General features: G+C 39.8%; 1 protein-coding gene across 2 annotated transcripts in view; it reads right to left on the reverse strand.

Moving 5' to 3' along the window:
• The window catches only part of LOC114290858 (uncharacterized), an 87617-nt gene that overhangs the window by 24234 nt on the left and 48035 nt on the right, over nucleotides 1-15348 (reverse strand). For both annotated transcript variants that reach the window (XM_028234884.2, XM_028234870.2), the window contains 2 exons: nucleotides 6752-6903; nucleotides 6507-6666 (listed from right to left, as the gene is read on the reverse strand). In XM_028234884.2, coding sequence (XP_028090685.2) covers nucleotides 6507-6666; nucleotides 6752-6903 — 312 coding nt within the window. The remainder of the gene's footprint in view (nucleotides 1-6506; nucleotides 6667-6751; nucleotides 6904-15348) is intronic.

Consider the following 15348-nt stretch of genomic DNA (forward strand, 5'->3'; position numbering starts at 1 on the left):
AGCCGGCTGCTGAACCATAGACTGATGTAAGTTTGCTCTGATATTATGTGTACCCATGTAGAGCTTTGAATCGAGGCCATTCGGCATAGGATCTGGTATGGGAGGCAGTGGAGGTGGAGGTGGAGGTGTTGAAAAACTCCATCGGGCAACGAAGGCATGGTTGCCGGCCGGCTGCCGCCGGAAAGAAAGGAATATAGGCCTAAATCTTATAGCTCTGATACCATGTAAAAAATTGATGTATTATTGATTGATGTTGTATGTTGTATATTACAAATGGTGAGGGGCTCCTTATATAGGAGATGTAGTAGGTGAAGTGGGTGGAGTAGGTGTAGTAGGTGGTGGTAGGTGTAGTAGGTGGAAGTGGTAGTGGTAGGTTTTAACAAATCCGTTCTACCTCTCTGTCAAACTGCTTTCTGATCAATGGAGGTGCCCTCCAAGCTTACGTCCTTGTCAAGTTAGTCTAATCCTCATGAAAAAGGTTTCAAAAAACTAACATGGAAAGTTGGGTGGATTTTCAACTGATCAAACAACACTAGCGTGTATGCAACATTTCCCACACGTTTTAATATTTCAAAAGGGCCATCGTATTTCAGAATTAGACCACGGTGCATTGCCTTACTGCTTATCTTCTTCCAAATTGAGGAGTAAGCTTCAGTAGCACTTTGTCTCCCATTTTGAACTCTAAGGGTCTTCTCCCTTTGTTAGCATACTTCTTCATTCTTTTGCTTGCTTTAGCCAAACTATCTTGTGCTTCCTCTAACAACTCCTGTTTAGCTCTTGCAAAGCGGTATGCTATTGGACATCTATCACCAGAACCTATTTTAACCACTTCATGAGGAGTTAGGATTGCTGCCCCGTGGCCAACTCAAACGGACTCATCTCGGTTGCAGACGATCTATGCAAATTGTAACAAAACTGTGCGCTATCCAACAATTCGACCCAATTCTTTTGACTTGCTGTCACATAATGTCTGAGATACTCCTCAAGCAACTCATTCATCCTCTCGATCTGGCCATCCGTCTGAAGGTGATTTGCTGTGGAGAACTTTAATTCTGAACCCAACAAATTAAAGGCACAGTCCAAAATCTTCCTGTAAATTGGGTATCTCTGTCACTAATTATGTCCTCAGGTAAGCCGAAATATTTTACAACATACTCATAAAACAAATCAGCAGCAATATCAGTGGGACAAGCATGAGGAGCAGGACTGAATACAACATACTTAGAAAAACAGTCAACAAATACCATGATGGAATGCATCCCATTGATTTAAGGAAACCTGGAGATGAAGTCCATGGACGCTAAAACCAGGGCTTCTCAGGGAGCGGCAACGGTTGTAACGCCTTCTTCCTTACTGTCTTATCCAGTTGGCACACCATGCAAGTCTTAACATACATCATCTTCCATTTTTAGCCAAACATATGAACGAGATAAGAGTGCCATCATGCATTGCTGTCCCGGATGACCATCCCACTACGGATCATACGTCTCTCTAAGGAGTTCCAATCTCAGTCCCCGAACGCTAGGGACATATAGTCTATCTCCTTTGCCATGGAGAAGACCATCTTCAAGCCAGTACCGACGAACAATACTATTATTTATTTGCTGCACCAACCGTTGATACTCTGAGTCAATTGCAGCACTATCCTTGATCCTTTCCAGTAATTGTGTTTCAATGTTGGAAATAGCAACCACGTATTCAACTATCTCTTTTCAGCTCAAGGCGTCAACGACTACGTTATGTCGTCCAGGCTTGTGTCGCCACTCAAAGTCATATTCTTCAAGGAATTCCTACCAACGGGCCTGCCTTGGAGACAACTTTTTTTGAGCTTTGAAGAGTGTATTGGCCATATTATCAGTGAGAACCAAAAATCTAGTCCCCAACAGATAAACCCTCCAAGTAAGAAGGCAATGTACTACCGCCGTCATTTCCTTCTCATGGGCCGAATAATTCTTCTCAGCAACATTCAATTTTCTGCTTTCAAAGGCCACATGGTGTCCCTCTTGCACCAATACCCCCCCAAGCACTTTGTCCGAGGCATCCGTGTGCACTTTGAAAGGCAACTCAAAATTGGGCAGTCGCAAGACCGGTTCACTTGCCACCACCGCCCCTTTTAATTTGTCAAAGGCCTCTTGACAACTAATGGACCAGTGCCATTTGTGATCTTTCTTCAGCAAATCAATGAGGGTAGTAGCCTTCTTTGAATACCCCTCGATAAACTTCCTATAGTAATTTGCCAAACCCAAGAGGGATCACACTCCACAACATTGGTGGGACCATTCCGGAATAGCCTGCACCTTCTTTCCATCCATTTTGACAAGGCCTCGGCAAATAATATGCCCAAGAAACTTAATTTCTTTTTGAGCAAACTAACACTTTTCCTTCTTTACATAGAGTCTATTTTCCCGTAGTCAGGAGAATACTTTTCAGAGATGGGTCATCCAAGTAAACAACAACAAACCGATTAACATAATCATTAAAGACATCATTCATTAAATTACAAAATGTCGCAAGAGCATTGGTAAGGCTAGAAGGCATAACTAAAAATTCAAAAGAACCATATCTAGTTACACAAGTGGTCTTTGCCTCATCCCCTTCTGCAACCCGAACTTGCCAGTAACCCGAGTGAAGGTCCAACTTTGTGAAGAAAGTAGCCTTGCTAAGACGGTCGAACATATCAACCACCAAAGGGACAGGGTACTTATTTTTGATAGGCACCTTGTTCAAGGCCCGATAATCCACGCACATCCACAATGGGGCACCGTATATGACTTTGGAGGGTTGGACTAAACCGGCTTCCAACAAATCTGTCAATTGCTTCCTTAATTCAACAAGTTCCAACGGCGACATTCAATAGGGTGCCTTCGCAGGAGCCTTAGTGCCAAGCACCAATTCAATTTTGTGATCAGTAGCACGCTGAGGAGGGGGAGATTTAGGCAACTCTGGAGGCATTACATCAATGAACTCCGCCAAGACATCAGCCATTGCTTCCGGCACTTCAATAGTAAGGTTAGGCTTGATTTCAATCAATGTTGTAAGGAATCTCTCCTCACCCTTCCTTAGCCCATTAAGCACTTGCACGGCCGACAGCATCTCATCCTTCTTCTTTGCCCCATTTTTCTTGTCTAGTCGAGTAGATTCCGACACAAAACAAGGTTGATTCTCATCTGAAATCAACAACCCACCGAAATATGGCATCAATGCCACTTTTGCAGCCACAAAGAAGTCGTTCCCAAGAATAACATCAAAGTCATCTAATGGGACTGCCCTCAGGTTTAATTGTCCAGTCCATTCACCCACTACTACCTTCACATCTCGAGCCATCCCATGCACCGGTTGGGCTGCAGAATTCATGGTCTTGATTCTACTTGGATTCTAGACAATCTTGAACTTTAAGGACTGCACTACCCTTTTGGACACAAAGTTATGGGTGGCACTAGTGTCAACCATTGCAAACACTTCAATACCATCCAACGCCACCTTTATGTACGTCACACCAGATAAGGGGTCCTCTACACAAATTACATTCAGGAACTGCAAAGGGTTGACTCGAGTAGGGCCATCTGAGTCAGATCCTGCCTTATCATCTTCAGCAACTATGGCACTTAACTTCTCCCACTTCAGACAGTCTTTGGCTTGGTGAGGTCCATGACAAATGAAGCAACTTGAGTTAGATTTTGTTCCCTTACTTTGTGATTTCTCGCCTTTCTGTTTGGGCATGTAGCCCTCTTTCCCTTACTTGCAGCCCTCCTTCCACTTCTTGCCTCCGTTCTCCTTCCCTTTATGTTTGGAAGATTTGGATTCAGAAGTGGATGCTTGACTCAATTTGTAGTCAAGTAAACCATTCGCAGTAGCCACGGCAGAGGACAAATCTTTTACCCCCAACCTACGAAGTTCCGATTGTGCACAATTCTAAAGGCCCGACATGAAGTTGAACAACTCGTCTTTCTCAGACATGTTTTTGATGTCCAACTTAACTGAATTGCTTCACATATTCTCTTACTGATCTGCTATGTTTCAATCGCTTCAAAACGTCTCTTGCAACCCAAGACGAGTTACAAGGAAGGAACTGCTCCTTTAATTCCTTCTTTACTAATTCCCACGTCTCGATCGCAGGATGAGCATCATCCTCCATCCTAGTGCGGCACCAAAGTTTTGCATCCCTAGAGAGATACATGCTCGTGATCGTGACTTTCTCTGCTTCAGGAACATGGGTAGCCTTGAAATGGGTAGCCTTGAAATGCTACTCCATATCCCACAAAAAGTTCTCAAGTTCCATGGCATTGCGAGCACCGCCAAATGCCTTAGGGTCAGGGACTTTAACTTTCGAAGGGACATCACCACGACCCGAATGCCCACAGACAACCTTCTTGAGGATAGACAATTCGTCTTCCATATTCTGCATCTTGTCCCATGGCAGCCATGTCTTCCAAGGCTTCCTTGAACCAATCTGCCATCGAGGCCTCAAGGTCAAGGAACCCAGACGCCACGGTATCCAATCGATCTGTCAAAGAGTGACTTTCATCAGCCGGCGCCCCCACCAGATTTTCACTTGTTTTTTCAAAACATCCATACCAGACACCATTTATGAGCAACCTAGTTCTGATACCAACTGTCACAGGGTTAATTTTCAGTCTATAAAATTTACCTGCGATGGCACTAAGTCTCAACACTTAGTCTCAGCCAATGTATGCAACTCACACACATAAGTTAAATTTCATCAAGCATACAAGTCAAGCAACACAACAATTACGGGAAAACCCAACCTTTATTATTGCACCAACAATTTACAAAGGAAAGCCAAATGCCAAACTCTCAAACACTTGATGAATTCGAGTTTGCATGGCTATGCCTATATATAGGCTATAATTAGAACATTTGAAATTCAAACAGGCTACAAAATATAAGGGACACATGCTGTCTGGCATGGCATTTGACACCTCCAAACAGGTTACTCCTTTATTTCAACATTCCTTGTTCCTTGCCAGCAGCATGTCTGGTTCTGCGCATTAGTTGCCCACAATTGTCCCTATATTGTAGTAAGCCTTTGTCTTGCCTTAAACAATTTTGAATTTCTTAAGCCACTAGCCAAACAGAGCCCAGAGTGCCATCTGTTGGCCTTGGTCAAGTCTAACCGCTTGTTACCCAACCAAGTTGCGCACCATGCCTTGCTGTCTAGCCAAGTCAAGTCGTCTGATTATGTTCAAACCCCCAAGTATGCTGCAGCCTAGCATTAAGGTCATATTAATGCCTCGAACGTGCCATGCTGCCCATACTTTGGCATGCGTCGAACAACACAACTGATTGCCCACCTTGTTGTCTTGGCATGCCTCCCTCGTGTCTGGTTCTGTGCATAACCGCCCACCATTGTCCCTATATTTTAGGAAGCCTTTGTCTTGCCTTAGACAATTTTGAATTTTTTAAGCCACTAGCCAAACACAACTGATTGCCCACCTTGTTGTCTTGGCATGCCTCCCTCATGCTGCGATCCAAGCTTGACATAAGTGCAAGGTGCCACCAAGTGTCAGGCCGCCATCTCCCAAATATCAAGGTGCTAACACAAGGCCACAAGTGGTGGGGTGGTCATTCCCCCACTGGCCACCTAACTCATTCATCTTTATTTTTTTATTTTTTTTTATTTTTAACGTAGAATGATAATTTGTGAATATGTATAAATTTGTATGTGTGTGGGTTTCTTAGAAATTAATTGAAGTAGATTTTCAACCAAAAATATTTAGTAAGGGTAGTTATTAAGTTGAATCTTCATAAAAAATAGTTACAACAGAAAACATTGATTATCCACAAAATTGTTAATCTTAGCAATTTTTTGGCTAGTGATTATATTGAAATAGTTTTCAACTAATTTATACAATAAAATATTTATTAAATAGTTTTTAGATAAATAAATTATTTAAATGATACCAACTATAACTACCAGAGATGCCCACGACCAGGCTTACATATCCACGCAGTGACATCTATGGTTTGTCCAAAAGGAACGGTTTGCCAAGGATATCCTCCCTGTTGTGCCACCCGCACATCCGCCCTTATTCCAAAACTGAAATACCATAAAAGGTTCAAATTGTTTGACATTGTATCTGGATAATTTGAAGTTTTTATTTATTGTTGTTTGAACTTATGTTTATGTATTAGCGTTGAAAATTCCAATTAAGATGGTAAAATTTTATTTAGTAAGTCTTATTTGTTTATTTAAAAAATAAAATAAAAATTGATGTTCCAAATTTTGGGGTGTCACAGAAATGCCACATTCTTAGAATATCAGTGTTTCGTTGCTCTATATAGTATTAACAACAATTATATGCTAAAATAATATTTCTTATGATGTTTCAATTTGCCAGTTGTGCTAGTGAGCCACTATTTGGAGAGGGTCTACTAACCATGCACTGACAATAAATATAGAAATATATATATATATGTATATAGAAATGCTTGATGTCATAGCATTCAACGGTTTAGCAGAAACATAGAAGATAAATTTCACTCACCTTCCCTGTGGAAGATGAAGGAAGCAACAATCCACTTCCATGATGAGGCCTATCAACACGTAAATGAAGATTTTGCTTCACAACCAAAAGTGCTGTCTCCATATCGAGAAAGCCAACTTCCACCATCCGCTTAAGTACTCTAGCTTGGAAGGTCTTCCCTCTGTTAATGGAAATAAACCTAAGTACTTCATAATTCTAGAAGAAATTGAAATACAAGAAATTTAGTAGTACCGACAACTACAAACCTGCTAGTGTCCCTGAGTGGCGATCGAAGCTCTGGTGCTGGTATGATCCCAACAAGCATTGCACATTCCCCCAAACAGAGAAGGGTTGGATGTTTCCCAAAATAAAATTTGGATGCCATTTCAACCCCATAAATACCATGTCCCCAATATATCTGTAATTTACCATACCCTTTTGTTACACTTGACTGCTTGAGAGCTCAAAGCCTGATACTGGCAGTGAAATGATAAAATTGCTATGCAGTCAAACATTAAGGGTAATAAGAAATGGTTAATCTTGCCAAAATACAATTCACATTAACAACTTAACTAAGGCTAAAAATCTTTATGTCCTAATCCAGTGCTAGGAAATTGAGGACAGGAAAAGTGTAACAATTTTATAAGCTCTATCTCTATATTGTGGTGATCATTTCATTATATTTTCCTACAAATCTCAAACAACTAAACTAATAAAAATTGAGCAGGTGACAAGAGGAGCATGCAAAATGATGCTTGTAATAAAGTCCTCAAGCTATTCAAACTCAGCCAGTTTACACAGTCAGCTCAAGCTAACAAACTAACAGAAACCAAGCTCAATCCTGACCTCTGAGCTCACTAGCTAAAAAACCCAAATTTCAGCAATATCCTCTGGCCAATCATGCTTGTTTACATGAAATAACATTCAAGGATTCAAAATTTCGTCAATTTGCAGTCATTTATTGCAATGGTTCAGAGGCCAAACCTAATTTGAGAAATTTATAATCCGAAAACAATTCAATCACGATGTACCTCTAAGTGGGACCTTCACATACTAGCAGATCCTCAAGCCACTGAAAGTTATCCTCAAATCCACTGCACACAATTTTGGCCATCTATCTTATAGTTGGCAGAAAGCTTACAAAACTCTCTCATAATAATAGAAGGTATACATAAACCTGGTCTATTCTTAAGATTGAGCACCCTTCTGAATTAATTGTAAGAGAATACATTAACACATCAACTCAAAACAGAGAAAGAAATCAACTTGCAGTCCCACACAGAAATTCTTCAGTCCATTTTCTGTAATTTCAATGGCTCTAAAGGTAGTAAAGAGGAAAGCTTACAACCAATATGGCTGTAAATGGAAACTATAAGCCTATAATTAGTTTGGTCCATGTTCAAGGATCGATGATGGATTTCTATACATTTTTAATTAGCATCACAAGGCAGACTAAGTGATTGAATTGAATTGAATTTGAGCTCCACCATAGTTCAAACCAAGTAACGATAAACCGGCCAGTGCACAATACTCCTAAAACTATGAAAGCTAAGAAGCACAATCACTTCGACGTGCCTGTGTTGGAAGCTGGACACACATCAGACACTCAGGGGGACACATGTCCATCACTGTTCCATTGCTTAGATGCAAATTAAACTTATTACAAGTTTAAACAAACAAAACTTGGATAAACTTATAAAAAAAATAAATAATGTAAACTTATTAATCTCACCATCTCTTTAAACTTCAAAATTTAATGTTATGTTGTATTTTTTTCATTATCTTTAATGAAATATATCATATAGTTGAATGCAAAATTCATATATTTACACCGGCATGACAAGCGATGTGACACATGGACACGTAATCTGCTGCTTATTGTGTGTACAAGCAATGGACACACATAAAAAAAAAAAAAAAAAAAAGTACAAATTTATCCTTCTTAATCTCATTCCCTTTAAACAAATTTAGTGTTATGTTGTATTTTTTCATTAACTTTGAATGAAATTTAAAATATATGTGTATATATATATAAGCCAACACAAGCAGCGATGTGACATGATGCAACACGAAATTTTTTTTAAAAAATGTTGGATAATTTTACTATATGTTATATATATGAATATTTCATTCAAAAATAATAATAATAAATACAACATAAAACTAAACTCTAAATTTTGAAGGAAGGATTAATATGTATAAATTAACATTGTTTTCTAAATTTCATTCAATCAAATTATTTTGTTAAACCTTGTAATGTATTTCATGTGTGCAATGGACAATGTTTGGACGTATGTTTGACCAATATTGTTTCACATGTGTCCAACACGAACACACCATCTTCCTAGAAATACACGTCCTTCTTTGTGTGAAAATAGTTCCCACAGTGGTAATGCTCTCATGGCTAAATTATTGAAATGGCCTTTTTATTATCAAAATAACCATTTTACCTCCTAAGAGCTAAAATCACCAATTTACCTCTAAAAATTATCAAACTAACCCCAAGTGACAAAATGGCCAAAATGCATATACCATTTTACCCCTAATGGGTCAAAATTATAATTTTACCCTTAATACACCAAAACTCCTCAAATAATCCAAATAATGTACTTTTAATCATATCAGGCATAAAATAGCAACAATGAAACTAGAAACCAACAAATATTTCAAAAATTCATTAAAAAATCCAAATCATGCCATACTTTAAACTTTGTCCTAATCAACACTAAGCCATGAGACTTGCATCCCTTGGTTCTCAAAAGCATGGGGGCATCTATGATGTTGGACACTCTGTAGATGTCTCCACTAAAGTGGATCCATTATCTCAAAAATTAGATCAACTGATGTTGGTTGGGCACATTTCACCTCCCCTCAATCTCCTACACTACAAAAGGCATGTACCATTTGTGCTAGTCCTGCTAACCACATGAGTGAGCGTTCATCAGTCCCTACTTTGTAAATGTCGCTTACAGACTTCTACGACTTGGGTGCCACACACATTAACTGAAAACAATTTTGAGAGTACCTAAATCTTCCTACCAGAATATGGCTCTGATACCAAAGGTTGTCCCAGTATATAATCTTAGTGATTGAAAATAGTTTAAATAGAAGACAAAAAATCTAACATTTCTTGATATCTATATATTTGGTTTTGAACACGTTGATGTTCGTCCAATGCTCATGAGGCATAGAATTGAGACCAGATAAACTAGGATAAATTTTTTCAAACCGTGCTTCTAATCCTTTTATAATTTTTTACTTGATAATAACATAATCTATGCAAACAATAAAATCTATTAAGAATAGGCATAAAGATAACACAACCACACTTACATTAATAATAAGAAGTTACAACGAAATACTTAAATGCATATAGAGGATCACACTCTTCTAGGCAAACAGGGCAAAGCATAAACAAATACAGAAACACTCACACTCAAGACTCATAGAAAGAAAAATGAAATATTCTTCAATATTTTCAGATGCATTTTTCATTCTAAGCGGTTGCTTATATAGAGTATGGAAGTCGGATTTCAAACCATTTGATGTCCGAAGAGATAAGATTTTGCTGGTGAAGTCACATGGGCTGTATGAGGAATCAGCTTTTCATTTGGCATAATTGCTTTTTGCTGATGAAGTCACATGGGCTGTTTGAGGAATCTACTTTTCATTTGGCATTATTGCTTTCTGCAGGCTCGCTAGGCATAAATACTTTTACAAGTTGTATTAGGAATCCTTGCTTTTTGTTGTTTGTCATTCTCTGAAAATTATTGGCAATTGTCTCAGAAGCCTTCATCAAGGTTTTGTGTTGGAAAATGGGTTGGAGATGCTAGTGGACTGATAGAGGCTACTTGTATCCTATTGGAAAATTGAGGGATAGTCTCCAATATTTCATCAGAATCAAAAACAGTTTATTCTTCTACCATTTGGATCATTGTCATTTTAATTTCTTTTTTTATATTTTTGTTCAAGGTCCTTTTTTGATATTGAGGGATACCTATCCTTTAATTTTTATTTAAGTTCAGTCTTAAAATTGAAGGGCGGGCCTGGCGTAGCGGTAAATCTATCCCCTAGTGACTTGGTGGTCACGGGTTTGAGTCTCGGAAACAGCATCTCCATTTGCGAGGGTGAGGTTGCGTACACCAACCCTTCCCCAGATCCCGTTTAAGAGGGAGCTTCATGCATTGGGTACGCCCTTCAGTCTTAAAATTTTCATAATCGAAAGACTTATGAGATTTTGTGCTTGAAGAAGCCATAGATGGTGCAGAATTGATGTTAGCTAATTTTTTCCTTTGCTCATACAATTGGAGAAGTGGTTCATGATAATAATCTACTAGGATGGCATAGTTTTTCCACCATTTCATTGCTATCTGCCGGGTCAGAAACATGGTATTATGAGGAGAAGATGTGGTATATTGCCATGTTATAATCCATGGGAGTTTGAAGTCAATGACAAAGTATAGAATCTCAAGGAAAGGAGGTTCAACTTCCTTTCGATAAATGAAATATGATTTTTGCAAAGGTTTGGGAAGAACTGGAAATTACCATCCAAATTGGAGCCACCATGGTTCAAACCATGTAGGGATATCAGCAGTAGTAACATCGAAGTTGGGTCCAAAATGAATCCACCATGAGTGGTGGAAGAAATGATTTTGGAAATAAAAAACCTGAAACCATCCTAATTGATAATCATTATAATTGTAACTAGAAGGTTTTAAATTGGGGTTGACAAAGCGACGTAAGACTGTGGGATGAGCTCCTCACTCAGATTGAGAAATTATTTTATAAATATAAAGTTTGGAGTATTGGAGAAGATTTTTATCTTCTTTAGAATAGACATGCTCAACTGAAATTGATTTGGTTTCTTCTAAAATTTTCTAATAACATAGGCGAGAATGTTGGCCGGAATGTTGCAGGTAATGCCAATTATTGGCAAAATAAGTGGAGATTAAGGTTTTTAATTCTAGGTGTTCTCGAAGATATTGAGCATGTTCAATGGTGAGAGGGACAATGGGATATGTTATGTCATGGTTAAAATAACCTTTGGTATCAGAGCCATATTCTGTTAGGAAGATTTAAGTATTCTCAAAATTGTTTTCAGTTAACCTGTGTGGCACCCAAGTCGTAGAAGTTTGTAAGTTATTTTGGTCATTAGGCAAGAGGCCATCATAGACCACCAGAGATTAGGCAGAACTACCACCTATTGACAACTACAGTTATTTGTTAACCATGGCAAGAATATTTAGGTCATTCTCTAACATGATATCTGGCAAAGGTTCATCTAGGAAGCCTTTACTCATTAATCAAAGTGATTTGGAAATAGAACAAATGGAAGAAAAACAAAATATGGTTGTGATACCAGAGGTTAACAATTGCCAAGGCATAGATCTCAATAACTGTGAATCCAATAATTTTCGCAAAATGACAAACAACAAAAAGCAAAGATTCCTGATAAAGCCAGTAAAAGTATTTATGCCTGACAAGCCTGCGGAAAGCAATAATGCCAAATGAAAAGCAGATTCATCAAACAACCCATGTGATTTCATCAGCAAAAAGCAATGATGCCAAATGAAAAGTAGATTCCTCAAACAGCCCATGTGACTTCACTAGCAAAATCTTATCTCTTCGAACATCAAATCATTTGAAATCCGACTTCCATACTCTATATAACCAGCCACTCAAAATGAAGAAGGCATCCGAAAATATTGAAGAATATTGTATTTTTCTTTCAGTGAGTCTTGAGTGTGAGTGCTTGTGTATTTGTTTATGCTTTGCCCTATTTACCTAGAATAGTGTGATCCTTCGTAAGCTATGAAGCATGGACACACAGACACGGACATGTGGACACGCAAATTTTTAAAAAATGGGGAACACGATACGCTGGGGACACGCTCAATATATATATATATTTAATTTATTATACGTAAAATTAAAAATATATATTATTTTTATTTATTTACTTTAATATCAAATGTCATTCACAAAAAATATATGGGCCAACAAAATGTGCATCAATGTCCAAGTCTCGAACGCTTCATCATGAACCCGAGCACCGAGCTAGTCAAAACGCTATTGGCTCGACTCCTGATACGCATAAAAGTCAATTTGCATGAATGCAACCGACTGCTGATAGTCAAGCTTTCAAGCGTTGATTTGGTAGAATGCCGCTTGTGAATCATCCCGATACACCTGATAATCTGTGTGCAATCCCATGAGAAGCTGGTGGTGATCTTGAAGAGTACTGTGGACCTGATCCACAGAGTGCTGAAGATGCAAGTACTTCTCTCGAGTCATGTACATGGGCTCCCCTTGGGGAGGCACGGGAGGGGCAGGAGGGGGTGGGCCATGCATGGGATCATTTGCCTCAGCAACCGGGACACCGCCCTGTAGTGGTATCCGGGCTAAGCTATGCCGCCATTCTCGCTAGTCAAAAGTCGGGTAGGCAAGGTTGGTCTCCTCAACCGGATCAATTGGAAGGTTGTTCAGCTGGAAGAGAAGCGTGAGCAGGTTGGCAAAGGGCAGGGGCCAAGTTATGTTCTACAAAGGTTAAGGTTGAACGGCTTCCCGCATTAATTTCCGCATGTGCACCCAAATCACGTGCTAAAGATTTACCCAGTAACAATGTAGGACCCCGCACAAACTTCTTTCGGCGCTCAACTTTGTGCCCAAGTGGAAGGGCATTCTTATATAACACCAAGTCGAGGAATAATAAGTGAGCAGGCAGCTTGCTCCGGCGCAGGCATGTGAAGTTAGGATCACCATGGGCCCCCGAAAAGAATTCTTGGATGATGTGGGGTATGGTTTATTATCCGCAACTTCAGGAAATGGATGGCCTTCACGCTCGTTATAGAGACCTAACACCCTAGCAATCATGGGTTGTGTGATGCTGATGATGTGGCCATCTATAGTGGACAGAAGGTGGGGGAGATGACACCATGGGCTCCTCGTACTTGTTCTGGTAGAAGAGCCGGGCCAGACAAGGATAGGTTGGCGCAGTAACAGTGCAAATGTCCAACTGTTGCCGGAGTTGAAGCTGTTGAACGGCCCTAGAGGTGCCTGGGTCATTCTGAAAATACAAGATGTTGAACTGAGTGAGCTTGTGAAGCGGGCGAGAAGCCCACTTCGGTCTTCGCGATTCAACCGGTAGTGGTGGCAAGGATGGTGGTGACGGCGGCAGCAGCAGCAGTGCCGAGGAGGATGAACCTCTAGCCTTTTTGGAGGCTCGGGTGGATCATGGCCTGCACACACCAAAAACATATACACACATACCCATGGAACCCGCATGAGAATAAAATAGAATATCAAAACACAAGTCTGCCCACTTAGTTCACTACATGCAATTCTCATTATTTTATTTTTTTTTAAAAGAAATAATGAACAATGGCAGGAAAAAGAAACTCTATTAAACTACAATAAACTCAACTACAAGTAAAGATTGAAAGAAGAAAAACACAAATCTAAACAAAAATAAAGATTTACCTTGAAAAGTGAAGAAAGAGAGGGAGAGAATTGAGATCCGGAAAAAAAAAAATGGTGGTCACCGGAGATTCGCCGGACGGAGAGAAGGTAGGGCGCTGGCTGTGAGGCTTCAGTGGTAAGGTGGTGCTGAGAAGAGGTTGGGTTTGAGTGAGAGAGGAAGAAGAACATGATAAGGTAGAGAGAGAGAGAGAGAGAGAAGGTAGGGCGCTAGTGATTGCCAGGCAGAGAGAAGGTAGGGCGCTGGCGGTGAGGCTCCAACGGTAAGGTGGTGGTGAGAAGAGGTTGGCTTTAAGTGACAGAGGAGGAAGAACATGATAAGGTTGTGGTGAGAAGAGGTTGGGTTTAAGTGACAGAGGAGGAAGAACATGATAAGGTGGTGGTGAGAAGAGGTTGGGTTTAAGTGACAGAGGAGGAAGGACATGATAAGGTAGATAGAGAGAGAGAGAGAGAGAATCTGTGAGAGTGATGGTCAAAGTGGGTCTAGGGTTGTAGATAAAGAAATCAATTTTTTGTTTTTTGTTTTTTATTTTTGAGGAAATTCCGACGTGCCGAACATAACCCCCGCTCGTACATATAAAGCAGTACCCTAACTTGTTTCAGAAAATTCTACCACACATGCGGCTGTTGTGCCGCACCGTTTCTCGCACTTGCAATAAAAGCTGTAGCTAAATAGGGGACCTGAATTTGTGCCGCACCTACGGTGGGTTGTGCCGCATGTGCATGAATTTTTTTTTTTTTAAAGAGATTATACCATTTCTTAACCCAAGTACAACCCAAAAACATTTCAAACCATTACATAATCAATAATAAAAAAGGAAACCCTAGGGTTTCATCAAAACCTTAGAAATAGAAGCCTAGCCACTCATGGAGGAGTGGGAAGAGGTAAAAGAAGAAAAAACGCCCATGAAAGATGTTCTTGAAACTTGAGAACCCTCCTTTCCCAAACCCTAGCCCCCTCTCTCTTTTGCAATCTATCAAACTAAATCTTTTTTTTTTTATCTTTTTATACTTCCCGCTCTTTCAAACAACTCCAAATGGGCATGTTTTTTGAGGTACAACCGCACGTGCGGGAAACGCCGCTACACGTGCAGCGAGGGTTCCGAACATGGGGGAATGGGCCTCCGCATGTGCGATTTTCTTGGGCTCTGTTTAGTTGCAATGGATGGTCCTCCACATGTGCAGGAAGCATTTTCTGCTAAAAATTACAATTTTTGCTCATTTTATGCTCCTACTGCATCCAACCTGAATGGCATTAAACAGACATAAAATATACAATTTAACTAGCAAGTAAGGTTAAGAGATCCTAGTTACCAGCCTCAATGTAGTACAATTCGGCCTCAATCAGAAACGAAGATTCGAAGAAGATGAACAGGGTTCCAAGAAG

Source organism: Camellia sinensis, chromosome 10 (assembly GCF_055761805.1).
Source record: "Camellia sinensis isolate YWXY chromosome 10, ASM5576180v1, whole genome shotgun sequence".
Lineage (NCBI taxonomy): Eukaryota > Viridiplantae > Streptophyta > Magnoliopsida > Ericales > Theaceae > Camellia > Camellia sinensis.